At 36.9% G+C, this 20,234-nt stretch overlaps 1 protein-coding gene across 5 annotated transcripts in view; it reads right to left on the reverse strand.

Annotated features, from left to right (window-relative positions):
- The window catches only part of CHM (CHM, Rab escort protein 1), a 192,403-nt gene extending 180,843 nt beyond the window's left edge, over positions 1 to 11,560 (reverse strand). For all 5 annotated transcript variants that reach the window (XR_002340851.1, XM_021080640.1, XM_003135219.6 and 2 more), the window contains exon 1: positions 11,477 to 11,560. Coding sequence is in view for 4 of the 5 variants with exons in the window: in XM_021080640.1 (XP_020936299.1) it covers positions 11,477 to 11,525 (49 nt within the window). In the remaining variant the exon portion in view is untranslated. The remainder of the gene's footprint in view (positions 1 to 11,476) is intronic.

The raw sequence follows: 20,234 nt of genomic DNA on the forward strand, positions 1-20,234 counted from the left end.
CCACAGGAATAGCCCTTAAAAAAAAAATTTTAAAAAAATTAAAAATATAAATTAAAAACCAATTGGTCAACAGGAATTCAAAAGGGAGATTGAAAAATACCTGGAGACAAATGATAATGAAAACATAAACATTCAAAATCTATGGGGTGCCACAAAAGCAGTTCTGGGAAGGAAGTTCATAGCAGTACAGGCCTTCCACAAAAAAGAATAAAAATCTCAAATCAACAACTTAACCCATCACCTAAAAGAATTAGAAAAAGAACAAATAAAACCTAAAGTCAGCAGAAGAAAGGAAATCATAAATATCAGATAGGAAATCAATAAAACAGATTTATAAAACAACAGAAAAAAAAATCAATAAAACCAAGAGCTGGTTCTTTGAAAGGGTAAACAAAATTGACAAACCTGTGGCCAGACTCACCAAGAAGAGCAGAGAAAGAACTCAAACGAAATAAGAAATGAAGAAGGAGAAATCTCAATGAATACTGTAGAAATACAAAAAACCATAAGAGATTACTATGAACAATTATATGCCAACAAATTTGACAACCTAGAAGAAATGGACAACTTTCTAGAATCTTACAGCCTGCCAAAAATGAATCAAGAAGAGATCAACTGAACAGACCGATCACTAGAAATGAAACTGAATATGTCATAAACACTCCCTACAAACAAATGTCCAGGACCAGATGGCTTCACAGGTGAATTCTACCAAACATACAAAGAATTACTTATACCCATCCTTCTTAAACTTTTCCAAAAGGTTGAATAAGGAATACTCCCCAAGACATTCTATGACTACACCATCACCCTAATATGAAAACCAGACAAAGATACCACCAAAAAAGAAAATTATAGGCCAATATCTTTGATGAACATAGATGCAAATTCTCAACAAAATTTTAGCCAACCAATCCAACAACATATAAAAAAGATCATATTCCACAACCAAGTGGGATTCACCCCAAGTTCACAAGGATGGTTCAACATATATGCAAATAAATCAACATTGTGCACCACATTAACAAACGAGATCATATCAATAGATGCAGAAAAAGCATTTGACAAAATCCAAGATCCATTCATGATAAAAACTCTTACCAAAGTGGGTATAGAAGGAACATACCTTAACACAATAAAAGGCATTTATTACAAACCCATAGCCAATATTATAATACTCAACAGAGAAAAGCCGAAAGCCTTCCCACTAAAATCTGGAACAAAACAAGGATGCCCACCCTCATCATTTTTATTCAGCATAGCACGGAGGGAGTTTCCGTCGTGGCTCAGCGATAGCAAAATGGACTAGCATCCATAAGGACGAGGGTTCGATTCCTGGCCTTGCTCAGTGGGTAAAGGATCTGGAGTTGCCATGAGCTGTGGTCTAGTTTGCAGAAGCAGCTCGGATCCACCATTTATGTGGCTGTGGCCTAGGCCAGCAGCCAGAGCTCCAATTTGGCCCCTAGTTCCTAACCTGGGAACTTCCATGTGCTGCAGGCAGGGTCCAAAAAAAAAAAAAATAGACAAAAAAAAACAGAAAACATAGCAGTGGAAGCCCTAGCCATAGCAACTCAACGAAGAAAAGAAATAAAAGGTATCCAAATTGGAAGAAGAGAGGTAAAATTTTCACTGTATGCAGATGACATGATACTATATATAGAAAACCCTAAGGACTCCACACAAAAACTATTCAAAGTGATCAAAGAATTCAGCAAAGTAGCAGGATACAAGATTAACATTCAGAAATCAGTTGCATTTCTGTATACTAACAATGAAATATTAGAGAAGGAATATAAAAATACAATACCTTTTAAAATTCCACCCCCAAAATTAAATACCTAGGAATAAACCTGACTAAGGAGGTGAAATACTTATATGCTGAGAACTATAAAACATCAATCAAGGAAATTAAAGGGGATTCAAAGAAATGGAAAGATATTCCATGCTTGTGGACTGAAAGAAGTAATATCATTAAAATGGACATACTAACCAAAGCAATCTACAGATTTAATACAATCCTTATCAAATTACCCATGACATTTTTCACAGAACTAAAACAAACAATCCAAAAATGTATATGGAACCATAAAAGACCCAGAATTGTCAAATCGATCCTGAGGAACAAAAACCAAGCAGAAGGCATAACTCTCCCAGACTTCAGACAATACTACAAAGTTAGTAGACAGTGTGGTACTGGTATCAAAATAGACATACAGACCAATGGAACAGAATAGAGAACCCAGAAATAAACCCAGATACCTATGGTCAGTTAATCTTCAACAAAAGAGGCAGGTATATAAGATAGGAAAAACTCAGTGTTTTCAGCAAGTGGTGCTAGGAAAACTGGACAGCTGCATGTAAATCAATGAAACTAGAACACGCCTTCACACCATGCACAAAAATAAACTCAAAATGGCTTAAAGACCTAAACATAAGACAAGACACCATAAAAATCCTAGGAGAGAATATAGGCAAAACATTTTCTGCCGTCGTCCATACAAACGTTTTCTTAGGTCAGGCTGCCAAGGCAATAGAAATAAAAACCAAAATAAACTAATGGAACCTAATCAAATTTGCAAGCTTTTGTACAGCAAAGGAAACCATAAAAAATAACAAAAACGCAACCTACAGGAATTCCTGTCGTGGCTCAGTGGTTAATGAACCTGACTAGGATCCATGAGGATGCAGATTTGATCCCTGGCCTCACTCAGTGGGTTAAGGATCCAGCATTGCAGTGAGCTGTGGTGTAGGCTGCAGATTCGGCTTGGGTCTGGCATTGCTGTGGCTGTGGCTGTGGCCAGCAGCTATAGCTCCGATTTGAAACCCTAGCCTGGGAACCTCCATATGCTGCAGGTGCAGCCCTAAAAAGCAAAGCAAAAAGACAACCTACAGAATGGAAGAAAATAGTTGTGAATGATGCAATTGACAGGGGCTTACTCTCCAAAATATACAAACAATTCATACAACAACTCAAAAGCAAAAAAAGCAAACAACCCAACTGAAAAATGTGCAGAAGACCTGAATAGACATTTACCAAAGAAGACATATAGATGGCCAGCAGACATGTGAAAAAAAAATGCTCAAAGTCACTAATTATTAGAGAAATGCAAATCAAAACTACTATGAGGTACCACTTCACATTGGTCAGAATAGCCATCATTAGTAAATCTACAAATAAAAAAGTCCTGGAGAGGGTGTGGAGAAAAGAGAACCCTCCTACACTGCTGGTGGGAATGTAAATTGGTACAACCACTATGGAAAACAGTATAGACCTCAGAAAACTAAATATAGAACTACCACATGATCCAGCAATCCCACTCCTGGGCATACATCTGCACAAACCTATAACTCAAAAAGATACATAGGGGTATGTTCATAGCAGCACTATACACGACAGCCAAGACATGGAAACAACCTAAATGTCCATTGACAGATGAATGCATTTAGAAGATGTGGTACATATACACACTGGAAATACTACTCAGCCATAAAAAAGAACAAAATAATACCATTTGCAGCAACATGGATGGAACTAGAGACTATCATACTAAGCAAAGTCAGAGAATGACAAATACCATATGATATCACTTATATCTGGAATCTAATATATGGCACAAATTAACCTATCTACAGAAGAGAAACAAACTCATGCACATGGAGGAGACACTTGTGGGTTCCAAGGGAGAGGGGGAGGGAGTGTAATGGACTTGGAGTTTGGGGTTAGTAGTTTCAAACTATACTATTTAGAATGGGTAAGTAATTAGGTGATTAGATACAGGAATCGTATCTAATCACTTGTGATGGAACATGATGGACAATAATGTGAGAAAAAGAATGTATGTATACATGTAACTAGGTCACTTTGCTGTACAGCAGAAATTGTACAACAGAACATTGTAAATCAACTGTAATTTTTTAAAAATTTTTAAAGAAATAAGAGAAAAACAAAACAAAACACAAAATAACATAGAAAACTAAGGATTAGAACTCACAATTCAGCATCTTCTTAATATGCCTGATATCTATATGTAAAACCTTATTTCTTTATGCTTTAGTATGTGTAAGCTTTCCCATGATAATTATTTTAAATGCACAGATAGAAAACCAGTTTAACGAATGTGAAAATTCAGATCACAGTTACATGATCCAAAACATTTCAAAACAATACAAAATGACTGAAACTTCTATTAACCAATATTATCCATTGTATCTCAACATGAACACTGGGCTAGATAAAAAAGATATATATGAACGCTACTTGGAAGAAAAAGTAGATGCTGTTACTTCTCTAAATGTGATTTATAAACCACATCAGTCAAGTAGTTATTATCCACTTAAACTCTTAGTAAAATCTGTTATGAGATCAAACACTCATGTGAAGCACTACACTGGCGAAGCTGCTCCTGGTATCTTCACGTGTATATTTTCAAACTATTTTTTAAATAGTCTCATTAGGATAACATGATAGCTCTCATAATCATACTTTGAAAAATCAATATCTGTGATAAATTATCCTCTCTGTTTACACTGCACTTTAATAAGTCTTAGAAAAGCAAAAAAAAAGACAATTTTTCAAAGTATCCTTATTTTGTTGATCACAACTAAAGATCCTCAAAATGTTTCTGATCTAACATATATACATATACACATAGGTAGTTTCATAATATAGATATTAATATAAACTGGGAACTGATGGTGATTTTTTAGGCTATTTTACTTTTTAAATCATCTACATACATAGCAGGCATAGGTCTAACTTTTCAGTGAAAAGACTGCACTGAAACTGAATAGCAGATAATTTAGCATGAGTAACAGGTCAATTATAGGGAATTATAATTGTTTCTGTGTATTGGGATTTTATGAAACATGAGAATGTGATGGTAAGCGGCCGTATTTGATTTTAATTTCTGTAGCCTGAGTTATCCAAAACATCATGAGAACACTGGAAAAAATGAGAAGATGACGTGAGGCATGGGAGATGAAAATGAGGCTGCAAAGAGAACTCTTTGCGGCTCTCTCCAAGGGATTGGCTCAAACTTACGATTTACAGGGAAGGGTAAGCCCCTCCCAGAGTCTTCTCTAGAGTTATGCAACTCTCTTTACTTTTCTAGGTATTGAGGGCAGAAAAGACATACTTTTCCATCAATAAATGCCTGAAGAATTGCAAAGCACTTTTCAAAACAGCCAAATCTGTAGGCTTTCTTTCCTTAGCTCCCTTCAGCATTCTTTTTTTTTTTTTTTTTTTTTTTTTTTTTTTTTTTTTTTTTTTTTTTTTTTTTGTCTTTTGTCTTTTTTTTTTTGTTGTTGTTGTTGTTGTTGTTGCTATTTCTTGGCCGCTCCCGGCATATGGAGGTTCCAGGCTAGGGCAGATTCGGAGCTGTAGCCACCGGCCTACGCCAGAGCCACAGCAACGTGGGATCCGAGCCGCGTCTGCAACCTACACCACAGCTCACGGCAACGCCGGATCGTTAACCCACTGAGCAGGGGCAGGGACCGAACCCGCAACCTCATGGTTCCTAGTCGGATTCGTTAACCACTGCGCCACGACGGGAACTCCTCCCTTCAGCATTCTTACACTGACAAGGAAGAGTTTCATACTAAGCCTCAAACAAGATAAATCTGTTCAAAATCTTTAAGCAAAACAAGTGACAAATAATGCAAGCTGGTGAACAAAACAGAGTAAAAGAAAAAAAAAGAAAAGATCAGATAAGAAGTCAGAGAAATAATAGTAATAGACACACAAAAGTCTTTCCCACCAAACAGCCAATGGGAAGAGGAGGAAGATAACAAAGACACCTGAATCTTTCCACTGTGCTCCATGGAAACCATAAGCCTTTCCCAGGCAGCATTCACAAGATAGTAGCGGTGGTAAAAGCATGGCAGTATGGCACTATGGGCTATAAAAACCAACAATGTTTTCTGAGCACTTACTAAGCATTTTACAGAATTATTCCATTGAATCCTCAACACAGTGTTTTATTCTTTTTTAGAGATGAGAAAATTGAAAGTTAGACATTAAAGAACATATGTGAGGTGACACAGGAGGCATAACTGATTCAAAAACAGTCTATCTGATTTCAGAGCCACATTGTCAATCACTATACTATACTCTCAAATGAGATATGTACATGTCGAAGTTATTAAAACACATGGATGGTATAGCATTTGTAAAACTAAAAGGCTTTTGAAATGCTACTTTCGTTACAACCTTGTTATTCAGTTAATAAATATTCTCAAGACTTTAAAACTTTTTGCCCCTAGCCCTCTCACATATATATGTGTGTGTGTTTTACACAGTGATCTATTATACACACATGAAATATGTGTTTCATAAAACTATACTCATCTTTACTACATGTAATATATTCTGTATATTCTATTCTACCTCTTTTTTTAATGCTGGAATTAATTTCATGACCCGCAAATAGATGGCATCTTGCAGTTTAAACAAAACAATTCTGCTCTAGACTACAGGGGCGTGGATTTTTGGAAATACAGGCAGAGACATCCTGCGATGTCAGAACCACATACAGTCATCCTGAAAAAAGGATTAAATAAGACACATGTACGAGAAATCACTTGGCAGAGAGCCTGGCACAAACAAGTATTCAATAAAATCAGTTTCCAGGACACCTCCTGCATCATTACTCTCCCCCAGCATTTAGAGAAGTGAAGCTACTCCACCATGATCACAAGCATTATAGTCAATGAGCTGCGGGCCAAGGCTAACTACCTTAAAGTTTTAATTTTTGACCAACACCAAGGAATGGAGCTGTGCTACCTACATGACCTTTGCTGATGAAAGCAACTTATAATTTCCAAGATTTTTATTTCTTTTTTGGCCACCCCTAAACATAAGGAAGTTTGCAGGCCAGGGATTGAATCCGAGCCAGAGCTGTGATCTACACCACAGCTGCAGCAACACCAAATCCTTAACCCACTTGGGGATCCTTAACCAGGCCGGGGATCGAGCCAGCACCTCCACTGAGACAAGATTCTTAACCCACTGTGCCACAGAAGGACATCCAAGAAAATGTTTTTTTAATGAGAAATTCTGATAGAAAAACTTCTGAAGTATATTAAACACTGACTTGAACTCTTAAAAGAATTGTACAGAATTTAGCCTTTTCTCAAGGATCCAGGGTCCTAACTATGCACACACAATGAAAAAATTTTAGAGCTAGTACATGCCTACCTTAGAGTTCACCAATCAGGTCTCTCACTTTACAGATGAACAAATTGATGTCCCAAGAGTTTTGGGGACGATTTGCACAAAGCCACCCAGTAGGAAAGTCAAGTGATTCCCATTATGCCATGCTGCCGTATCTTATTACTGTATTATGCTGCAGCATGATCCAGGGAGGTAGTCAGGATTTAGGAGCAATACCCCTTGTAATTTCCCCCATGCTTATTATTTTTGTTATGTCATTTCTTTCCCCACAATCTTTAGCAATAAAACTCTTAAAGCAAAAGGATCTATGTGTTCATCCTCTGAAGGAAAAATGTTGAGTTAGTCTACTCCACAGCCCATTTAGGGGAAGAACTCCAAACATAGTATGTATGGTGGACTTTAGAAAGGAAAGGGAGGCAGGGAGTTCTCTTATGGCTCAGCAGGTTAAGGATCTGGCACTGTCACTGCAGTGGTTTGGATCACTGCTGTGGGGCAGGTTTGATACCTTGCCTAGGAACTTCTACATGTGTGGGCTCAGTGGGAAAAAAAAAAAGAAAGAAAGGAAAGAGATGCAGAATAATTCTCTATATGGTCTTCAGAAAGCAAGAAGGATGCAATGAAAAGCTCACATTGACTTAGAACGGCTCTGAGGATATCAGGAACCTCAAACAGATCCTCAGAATAGGCAATACAGTAAATATCACAAGGGCCAGGACTAGGTTCTCAGTCAATATGGACTGAATACCCTACAAAAAATGAGCGTCTGTCACTACACTAAATGGTCCCAGGCCACTGTACATTCTGATGTAGGTTTGCCTTTCAGTTGTCTCTCTCCTTACCCGTAAGGATATGAACTAACCCTTATGTCTAATGACACCCCCACACACACAGAGCTTTTGCAGAAGTTGATAACATTTCCTATATCTTAATAGGATGCTTCTAATATGCTCTGAGTATGCTAGAATTATTTCTAAAATAAGAATGAATATATTCTAAGTGAGAGAAGGAGGGATTCCCCTATGTAAGAAACATGCCAATATTATCACCTAACTCTTGTAACTTCCATCTTGCCTGCCCTTCTATTGATGGCTCTGCTGCAGATTACAGATTATACAGGTTGCCAGATAAGTTACCTCCAGAGAGGTGTTATGTTATTAGGACTATTTTTAACCTGTAACCAATGATACTTCTCTGTAACCCACAAAATTATCATTCAAATAAATGTCTTTTTAAATGGCAAAATGTCAAAAATGACAACTGTGCACCCAAACTGAAGGCCCTTTTCTAGACACATCACTGCATCCATTATTGTTCTCTCCTTTGAGACTCCTTTTGGCCCTCCTTTCTTATTCCATTTGCTTCCATATTTTCCATTTCGAGTACTTTATCTTATTCCTCTGCCTTTGGGTACCTGAGAGATATTTCCTGTATTTTGTAATCAGAGGGTTACTTAACAAGAGAATATATACAAAGCTTTATTTTCCCATAATTTCTTCAAAACATAATCTTAAAGAAAATGTTTTATTATGAAGAATGAAAATATAAATTAATCAAGGTCAAAGGGATTTATAATATTAACTATAGATTATTTTACTTGATGAAGCAATTGTCTCAACATTTTAACTAGAACTAAATCTGTTTTTAGTTCTTTTTCTCTTAAAACTGCATCTCATTGCCTATTTCTTCATGTTTCTAATACAGGCATGATTAATTCCACTTTTGTTAATACAACTGAATCTTTAAAATACTACTTTTTCTATGATTTACTCAAGCAAGCACATTTAGTAAGGCAAAACATTTTATTTATTTATTTTATGTATTTATATTTATTACATTTTATTTTTCTTTTTTTAGGGTCACATTTGTGGCATATGGAAATTCCTGGGCTAGAAGTCAAATTGGAGTTGCAGCTGCCAACCTATGCCACAGCTACAGCAATAGAAGATCCAAGCTGCGTCTGTGACCTACAGCTCACTGCACCGCCAGATCCTTAATCCCCTGAGGGAGGCCAGGGGAGGAACCCATATCCTGGATACTAGTCCTGTTTTTAACCTTCTGAGCCACAACGGAAATTCCCCACGCAAAACATTTTAAAGGCTACTTTCAGCAAACTATTTTGGAAGATAAATATTCCAAACACATTAAAATAATTCTTGTTAATTAATGACTGGGGTTACTGGATTCATTTATTTGGGAAATGACTTTTACCCAATTTTTCCACTTTGACATACCTAAAAATAAAGCTACATATCATAAATTTGAGTAATGTACTTGATAAAAATGTGTTCATTAAGTGATATGAAAAACTTTTAACTTCAAATAAGTTTTCCCCATACTTTGAGAAATAACTTTACTCTCATGGAAATAAGTCTAAGATGAATCTTTTCCCAAATATCCAGGATGCCTCCTAATGCAATTTTCTGGATCAGTCACAGAATCTTCCTAACTCTCTTATTTTATGAGATTCCAACAGGATGGATGTAGTCCATATTATAAACTGAACTAGATGGCAAAATATTTCTTATATAAGAATTAACAGCACTTAATAATAAGAATTAGCACTCATCAATTAAAATTTTAATCAAGATAAGAAAAAAATCGCAAGGACTCAAGGTAATTTTTAAAACACCCTAAGTTCTGAGGTAGCAACAACAAAAAAGGGAGTAACATAGGACCCAAGTATGGATAACAACTATTCTAAAGCAGATGTTGTTCCAAGTTTTAGGATAGACTGGAGAGAATAGAGTCTAACTGAACCCTTCCAGCTCTCATCCAACATCTGTTCATAGCAGCTACAGCAAGGTTATCTGTAGCCATGCGGTGTTCAGGTTGAGAATAAATATGTCCTTGCTGTTTTGAGAACAATTACCCATGTACAAGAATAAGAGAATTTTTAGTTAGACAACACCTGAAAGGCTATCCAGTAAAGCCTTCCTATATTCAAAAACAAGGAAACTGAGACTCAGAGAGATTAAGTGCCTAGCTCTAGAAATTCACACAGCTAGTTAATGGCCAAGCAGGGTCTAGAACCAAGTTTTTCCAATTATTTCTATTCATATGGGTTAACTCTGAGGGTCAGAACCACTTATTCTCATTCTGGGATGGAATGGGCCTTTGGAAATTTACCAGTTGTGTGATCTTATGCAAACTGCGATCTCTCCAAGCCTTTTCCCCTCCTCTGTAAAGTGTAGATAAGACCTATTCTAACTAGGTTGTTGTGAGGATTACATATGGCTTGTAAAGTGCTTAGCACATCAATTAGCCAGTAATACACAATCGAAAATAGACAGTTTTATTATTTTTACTCCCGACCTGGAAACATGGCCACTCCTACTATTTGAGAAGACAATGAACTGAATTCATTAACACAATGGACAGGGTCTCATACACCAGAGCTTCTCCAGCCTACCACGTTCTGCAGACAGGAGAAAACCCCTCCCTACAAACTATTTCACTCCATCTAAAATCCATCCTTTACATTGTTAAAAACAATACATGAACTGCTGCCAAATGTTTTCTGCCACATGCTGTAACGTGTAATTTGTCAACTAGAAATTGAAGGGGAAGTTCTGTCACCACCCAAAACATGGAGAATAAACGATGGGGAAGAAAAGGGGGAAGATAAGATCACACACCTGAACTGGACACGCTTGTTCTCAGCTAATTTAGCTGTGGGTAGATAAGTGAGTGGTAGAAAACAAAACGCTTTCTTTCAGCACCATAAAGCAGGAATAATGGCTACCTCAAAAAATTACAACCCCCTAGGATTCTCAAGACAATAGAAAAGAATCCATTTCCTCGCTTTAGTAAATTAAAACGTACATGGGCAACAACTAACACGCTGTATCCGGGCTGCACTGCACCCTAAAACTTTATAAATATATGAAAAATTCCTACGAATGGCGAGACAAAATGATGGGGAGGATCACCTTGAAATCCACAAGAAGGAAATCATAATGTCATGCCAAAGGTGTCTCCATTGATAAAATCCCAACCCTCCATTCTCATGACACTGTACACCCACCTCCCTCTAAGGAAATTACAGGAATCACCCGCAGCAACCAACCTCGGCAATCGGCATCGACCAGATCGACCCCTACTCAAATGGCGCTAAGCACAGCCGGTCCAAGCCCCTCCCTGGAGCTGCCAAGTCCCGCGCTGACTCCAGACTACCTCACTTCCTTTCCGTCCTCCCTCTTATGCTCGACCCCCAACATTTCTCGCCGACCCTTGCCACTGACAGAGAGGGTAGGAACGGGAAAGACTTCCTACAGTTTGTCCAGGGAGTACCATAGCCACACATACCCGTCCCTATTACGATCACATCAAACTCCGAGGGGAGATTTTCCGCCATCTTGACAGGAAATGTGTCATGTGACTATTGCTAGGTGGAAATGAGATCAAGTTAGGCTTTGCAGAGGCAGAAGGCGGAAGGGGAAACAGTGCATTCTGGGTATTGTAGTTCTCGAGTGGCAGGTCCAGGTAGAAAGCTACAGCGTTATAGTTGAAATGTTTTACACGAGTGTTAAAAGCTGTATTCATTTTTCGGGCTAAGTGCAGTCGCGACTTTAGCCTGGAGTTTTGAGACACAAAAGAGATTTTTACTCTGACGGCTAGGATGAATGTGGGAAAACCTGGGAACCCCATGACACTGATGAAGCAAGAATTGTTAGGAGACAGGGAGGGCACAGTGAAATTGAAAGGGGATTGCTCTGTGAACAAAGGAAATTTTAATTCCAACCTGGAAACTGTTGCTTCCATCTTGTCTCTACTTTCGTTTTGGCCCCCCAGGCATAATTTTTCACACCAATACCTTCAAACTCTATCTGTTATCTTTTTGTCTTTAGGTCGCCCAAATGAAAAGCCACAAAAAAATTTTCACCCTAGTTTCGGCAGACTGGAACTCTCACTGCGTCTGTATTTGTTTTAGTTAGTCTAAACAGCCAACCTGGCAATATATATTTGCAAAATTAGTCTTGCTTTACAGAAGGAAAAAAAGATATGAAGGCATAGTAGTTGCTTCCTAGGCATTGATTGATTCTGAATATGGTTTTACATATATATATATATATATATATATATATATATACAGGAGTTCATACAAGATTCCCCCAGTAAGGTACCGCCTAAATGATCAAGGTAAAGTGAACATATATATATATATATATATGCCTTTTTCTTTTTTTTTTTTTTTTTTTAGGGCCGCACCTGCAGCATATGGAGGTTCCCAAACTAGGGATTGAATAGAAGCTACAGCTGCTGGCCTAAGCCACAGCCACAGCAGTGCAGGTTCTCAGAGGCAGCTACGACCTATACCACAGCTCATGGCAACACCAGATCCTTAACTCCCTGAGCGAAACCAGGGATCCAACCGACAACCTCATGATTACTAGTCGGATTCGTTTCCACTGCGCCACAATGGGGACTCCACAATGGACTTTCTGTTAAAGTGATTGTATTTGATGAGGGGGCTTAGATTGCCTGTGCCAAGCAGCTAATGCAACTCTCATAGGTATTTTGAAGTTTGATCTCCTCCCACCTGCATCCCATTTCCGTTATTTAAAATGCTTTGCTGTCTGACAATACCAAAGAAAAAAGAGAGGGAGAGGGTGCATGGAGTGAGAAAGGATACTTCTTTAATTCCAGAAATTCATTGTATAGTTGTTTTACAAGAGTGTCAAAATCATTCAGAGAATGCGATGGTGGGCCTTCCCTTAAACCACCGGACTGACCTCTGTGTTGTTTATGGTTCTTCAGTCACACTTTGTTCCTTCAGCATGGAATGATCTTCCCATTCTCTGGCTAACATTTATCCCCAAGATTCAGTGCTGCTTCTACCACCACCTCCTTACATCTCCTCCCTATACTGGGTTACATTTCCCTTCCCTACCACTTGGTCATAACCTCCCACATTGCACTGAAAATTATTGGCATTTATGTTGGGTCCTATACAGGACACACATGCCCCAAAATATACACCCAGGTATACAAAACCCTAAATTATAAGCCCCTACGTGACAGGGATTGTCCCCTATTTCTCTTTTTACCCCCTGCATCTAAAATAACTCTCGTGTGTAGTAGGAATTCAATAGTGTTTGCTGAACTGAGCTTGGTTCTAATAGATGGTAAGTACTGTGGAGACAAGAACTGAGTCTACACTTTTTTTTTTTTTTTGTCTTTTTGTCGGGCCACACCTGCAGCACATGGAGGTTCCCAGGCTAGGGGTCGAATCAGAGCTGTAGCCGCCGGCCTACGCCAGAGCCTAGCAACGCCAGATCCGAGCCACATCTGCGACCTGCAGCACAGCTCACTGCCACGCTGGATCCTTAACCCACTGGGGAAGGCCAGGCATTGAACCCGCAACCTCATGGCTCCTAGTCGGATTCATTAACCACTGAGCCACGGTGGGAACTCTGAGTCTACACTTTTATATCTGCCCATCATCAGCATGTGTCTTATATTTTGATGATACTCAATAGTTATCTTGAGTTCCATAAAAATTCTTTAATACTGTATTTTATTGGATTGTTTTGCTGCATTTTTTGTGTTTTTGCCATATCAATAGTAATATTATACATGTTGTATAAACATCTTTTATGGATTCTCTTGTTGTTTTGATCAATTCTCTTGCCATAGGGTCCTCTCATAAATATTTTGTGTAATAGAGATTACTCTGAAAAGTGAAATGTATTGTTCAGTAAATCACTCTGCCATTTGTCTTGATACAAAAAGAAAGTTTTGAGTAGTATCAGAAGTGAAATAGATCTTATCTGTGAGATCTGTGAGACTCTAAAACCAGCAGAAGAAATGAAAATTAATAGATTTCCCAGGGTAAACCAGGAAGCTTTCCAAAATTTCCTCTAACAGTGAGAAACCATAGATGGGTAGTTAAAAACATGATAAATAAGAGTATTTCTGTCTTACTTCATACAGGTGTGTGTGTGTGTGTGTGCACGTGTGCGTGCATATCCTTTTCAATATGACTGTATCTAACTTTCTATGGATTCAGAAAATTCCTAACAAATATAATCACATTGTGAAGATACAACTCATTAAATCGTTCAATTTTCCTTAAATATTCATTGAGTACCTACTATGTGCAAGGCACTGATTTAGATGCTGGAATTACAACAATGAACAGAACAGGCACAATCCTCTGTATTCATGAAGTTTACATCTAGTGAAGGAAAACAAAATAAACAGGTAATTGCTCTGTAGTGCTAATTTTCCAATATGTTCTGTGCCAAATTTAAAATCCTTTTTTTCCCTGAGGCTAGAGAGCACAACCCTAAGAAAGATAAAATTACCAGTTTTTATTTAACTGTACTTTCTCTAAAATTGTCATACCCTCTCTGGGCATGGAAAAGATTATTTTATCAGGAAAATGTAAAGCATTTGCATGGAGAAAATGCTCAAAATATATTTTATTTCTAATGTATTTTTGTAGATTTTTTGCAAGACGAATATGAATATAGGAGTTGAAAACATCAGTAAAACAGCATAAAGCAAAGCAGCTTATTTGCTATTATTCTATGACATTTATTTTTGAGAATTGAAAGATTTTATTTGGATAAGTCACAGTATCTAATCAGATGATGGATACCTACAAATTGACTACCACCCTGTTAAATCACTGTGACACTAATTTTTTACTTAATGCTTTCCTGAATTGAAAAATCACAATTCCCTGAACATTTACCTTGTATTCAGAAATTTATTCAACTATGGGGTCTGATGTATCATATTTTTACAAACCAATAATTTAATGGTCTCTCTCCCATACCTTTCCTTTGAGCTCAAAATCCATAGATCCAACACCTAATTCACCATCTCTTCTGAACATGTCCAATATTGAATTCCTGAATATTTCAACCCCACTCCCAAACCTTTGTCCAGTGCTCCTCAGCTTAGAAATGGTACCACCTTCTAATCAGTAACTCAAGTCAAAAACTTAAGGATCATCCTTCATGTATTACTCTCTTTCACCCTTAAAACTATTCATCAGCAACTCTTGCCAGATTTTATCTCAAAGATACATTGTAAATATATCCACCTCTAAAATCTGGACTGCCTCCATAATGTCTTCCCTAGACCACTACAATATATTCCAGCTGGCCACCTCATTCATGCTTGCTTCTCTCTAGTCCATTCTCCACACTACAGGTAAAGTAAATTTTAAAAGTTCAAATCTGATCATGTCCTCCTTTACCCAGTATTTTCATGATTTTCCACTGCTCTTAAAATCCAGTCCAAGATTTTAAACGTGTTCTAAAAGGCTGAGCTCTCCAGTCTCATCTTGTACCTGTCATCTTTCTCTCTCTAAGCTCCAGCCATATTGGCTCTCCTTCACTTCCTCTAATATTTCATGCTCCCTCCTGCTTCAGAGCCTTCACACATGCTCTTCCAGGGGCCCGAGATGAACTTTTATCCTTCTTCCTCCTTTCTTTTAACTCTCATTTTGTGGTTCATTTGAAACAACATAGAATCTGGCAACTCTCTCAGTCTGGTTTAGGTCCCCTCTCACCCTATACTCCTCCTTTGTTGAACTCTTCATGATTTGAAATATCAAATTCCTTACGCAATTACTTGTTTCACATCTGCCATTCTCCTAACAGGTAAGTTTCACAAAGGCAAGAACTGTGCCTATTTATTTTTCATCAGCATATTCTCAGTACATAATTCAGTGCCTGGCAAGTAATAGGCACTCAAAAATATTCCACTTCTGGGTATATATCCAAAGCAAATAAAAACACTATCTCAAAGAGATATATGCACTTCCATATTCATTGCAGCATTATTCACAGTAACCAAGTGATGGAAACAACTTAAGTGTTCATCAATGAATGAATAAAGAAAGTGTAACACATATGTATGTACATATATATGTATGTATTTTAGATATAAATGTCATTTAGCCTTGAGAAAGAAGAAAATCACATGGATAAATCTGGTGAACATTATGCTAAGTGAAATAAGCCAGACACAGAAAGGCAAATATCTCATGGTCTCACTTATAAGTGGAATCTAAAAGAAAATTTAAATCAAACTCATAATAACAGAGAGTAGAGTGGTGGTTACCAGAAGATGGGGCAGGGGTGGGGGGGTACAGAAAAGAGGAGATATTGATCAAAGGGTTCAAATTTTCAATTATAAGATGAATAAGTTCTGGAGACCTAATGTACAATATGGTGGCTCTAGTCAATAATAATGTATACATTAATTTTTCTTTGATTATAGATCTCAAGTGTTCTCATCATGAAAGAAAAATAACTATGGGAGGTGATGGATATGTTAATTAATTTGATTATGGTAATCATTTTACAATGTATACATATATCAAAACATGTTGTATACCTTAAATATGTGGAAATTTTAGCTGTCAAAAATCAATATTTTTTGAATTTGTTTAGTGAACGAATGAATCATATGATGTGGGAAGTCCTCAGGAAACAACACAAGCATATTATTTTAAATGGGAATAAAATGAGTTGATTGTTCAGTAAAGTTGTTTCATCAGCTGGTTTTGTGTTTGTAATTGAACAGGTAATACACACATGGTTAATAAAAAAATTCAATAGGCACAAAATGTCATACAAAGACATGCTAAATAGATCTCTGTACCCTTGCAGCCTCCTTGTTGTCCTTCCCAGAGGTAAACACGGTTATCAGTTTCTTGTGAATCCTACTAAAGATTGTGTGGGGGACAGTAATCCTTTTTCTGTCTTTCTTTCTTTTCTTTCTTTCTTTCTTTCTTTCTTTCTTTCTTTCTTTCTTTCTTTCTTTCTTTCTCTTTCTTTCTTTCTTTCCCTTTCTTTCTTTCTTTCTTTCTTTCTTTCTTTCTTTCTTTCTTTCTTTCTTTCTTTCTTTCTTCTTCCTTCCTTCCTTCCTTCCTTCCTTCCTTTCCTTCCTTCCTTCTTTCTTTAAGGGCTGCACCCACAGCATATGGAGGCTCCCAAGCTAGGGGTCAAATCAGAGCTACAGCTGCCAGCCTATGCCACAGCTACAGCAACACCAGATCCAAGCCCCATCTGCGACCCACCACAGCTCACGGCAATGCCAGATCATTAACGCACTGAGCAAGGCCAGGGATCGAACCCGCAACATCATGGTTCCTAGTCGGATTCGTTAACCACTGAGCCACGATGGAAACTCCAGATATAGCTTTTTGGATGGCGATTTGGCAATATTTGTCAACATCTCGAATGTATACACTGGTGATTTAGCATTCTCTCATTTGGATTTTACCCTACAGACTGGTGAACATTTTAATTCTTCTTTGCAATAGTATAATACCATACTGATCATTTAAATATTTTTCTGACCCTCAGGTTTTAAATTCATGTGATCAAAAAATAACTTTTTATGTTAATATTTATATTTACATGCAGTACCATAGCATAGATAACCTCTTCTCAAAGAAGATATAAATGCTTTCCTTCCAAGATGACTTGGGAATGGAACATATCACCATATTTAAGAAAGGCTTATATAAATTTAAAGATCATGAAATAGGAGGGTAGGTAACTTTGTTCACTGAATTATCCCAAGCATCTAGAAAAATGTCTGTAATTGAATAGGAGTTTAATAAATATTTCTTGAATGCTGAAGAGATGAAGAGCTATAATACTATCCTATGAAATCCCTTTCAATTCCATGGTTAACTTCTTTCCCAAAGAGTGTTCTGCAGGGTGCATGTGGGGGGAATAGTAATTCTGCAGAATATTAATAGGGGTTTCATGATCAAATACACTTAGGGAGTGATTAAAATTAAATGGTTTCTGCACTGGAGGACACGTCAAATCTTTTATAATAAATATAAATATGAACTATGAGGATTTTATAATAACTTTTAAGCCACAGGACATACTTTAGGAAGCACTAGGCTAGAATTGGTCTGACCTAGAATGGCATTTCTTATGTTTTCATAGGTGATGTTTTTGCCCCATAATCAGCAGCACACAGCAAAAATTTTTCTAGGAGTGGTAATGGGCCAGATGGACCAGAACTATTACATACTCTTCCAAGATTTCAGTGTTATTAGTACAGTTTATGATCCAGCAGTCACATAATTTAAACACATACACAGACACACACCCATACACCCACACACCCACCCACCACACACACACACACACAAATTTAACCCACTACCATAGAACCTCATTCGTACCATATTGTAAAAGATCAAAATAAACAGACACTGATCTTCTGCTACATAAACTAGAGTGTCATATAAACCATAGATACCCTGAGTTTTTTAAGAGAGCTTTTTAGAAAAGAGTCTGTATGAATGTATTATTAAAAAAGCAATAACAGTTCAGGAAGTAGGTTATTAACACCTTACTACAAGTTTCAGACTAACAAGGGACGATTTTTTTTAAATGCAGAATTAGTGTTAGAGCTTGTTTTGAATTAAAATGTTTCCGTTTCCAAGCCTGTTAAGAGGTAATAAAAATTCACAGGCACAAATACTCTGGACAGTAAAGCATAGCTAAAAGTGGAGAAAGTCCAGTCTATTGGATAACAACCTGATATTATACATAATACTTTTGTGAGCATACAAATTCTGAGTTTTACAGAATACCCACACGAAGTCAGCTTAGATTTTTCCATTTCAAATGAGTAGATATTATTGCATCCATTTTCTGTTCTATAAAATTCATGTTCTTTGATTTGATGTTCATTTCTGTCTTTAAAAGATAATCAGTGTCATCAAAGCAATCATTTCCACTAGACCAGAAATATGTTTTAAGTGCTAGTTTTATAACAAAATGATTATTTTCAGTTAACTATTGTACTTGTCAATTTCTTTGATACAGAAATATTCAGAATGCATTTGCATTTCTGCATAGTCCTTACAAAACAAAACAACAAACTATGAATAAATTTGTGGGAATTTCATGAACTTTTGCAGAAAGTTTTGCTGTTTCTTTTAGCTGTTTAATTGTAATGTCATAGTAACAGAAAGCAGCATACCCAATTCTACATGGATGAATAAGCACATTCAATAAGGAAGATTTAACACAGTAAATGAAATGCTGGATTAAACATTTTCTGCATAACAGACCACGAAATGGGCATTCATTTTACCAATGGAGACTTGGCATTAGAAGCAAATAGAAGTGCTTACCAACATAAGTAAACTGAATATTCAGTAGCCTGATTAGGTTTCCCTATATTTTATCAAACTAACATCCAGTTATTTAGAATTGTCTAAAACATATTCAAGCATGCACATTGAAAAAATTAAGTATAGGACTTCCCCTTGTGGCTCAGTAGTTAACCTTGAGATTGTGTGTTCTATCCCTGGCCTTGCTTAGTGGGTTAAGGATCTGGCATTGCCTGGAGCTGTGATGTAGGTCGAGGCCAGCGGCTACAGCTCCGATTAGACCCCTAGCCTGGGAACCTCCATATGCCTGGGAACCTCCATATGCCGCAGGAGCGGCCCTAAAAATGGCAAAAAGACAAAAAAAAAAGACAAAATTAAGTATAAACATTATTCATTTGTGTTTCATCACTCAATAAATTAGTTTTATTCTGTTTTATTATCCCAAAAGTTTGAACATAGTAAATTTTCTGTATGGTTGCACAAAGTAAAAAGTTCAGGGAAACACATGGAAATCTGCAATATGGAATGGTTTCCTATTTAATTGTATTTGATTTTTTCATTTTTGATAAGAAAAAAAATCTTAGATAATTAATCTCAAGGGGTGAGCTATCCCCCTTCCAAATTTGCTAACAAAACCTCACATCAGAATTTATAACATGAATATTCATAGTAAAATTTTAAAAATATTCTATAGTTTGTACCAATAGTCTCTTCTATTATTTGTGTTTTATTAGTACAATTTGTTTTTACTATAATACATTCATGTTTGATCTCAATGCAAAAGCATTTTAAATTACTTTTTATCAGGAAATGGTCGAATAACCAAAGATTCAGAGCTGTTTTATTTTCTCTGATCCTAGTGTTTTATTAGGTCTATATATGACTCAAACTATTAAGGATAGAAAGAATCGTTTCATATTGGACTAACTTTGTGACAAGTTTGAATATGATGAG

This window comes from Sus scrofa, chromosome X (assembly GCF_000003025.6).
Source record: "Sus scrofa isolate TJ Tabasco breed Duroc chromosome X, Sscrofa11.1, whole genome shotgun sequence".
Classification (NCBI taxonomy): Eukaryota; Metazoa; Chordata; class Mammalia; order Artiodactyla; family Suidae; genus Sus; species Sus scrofa.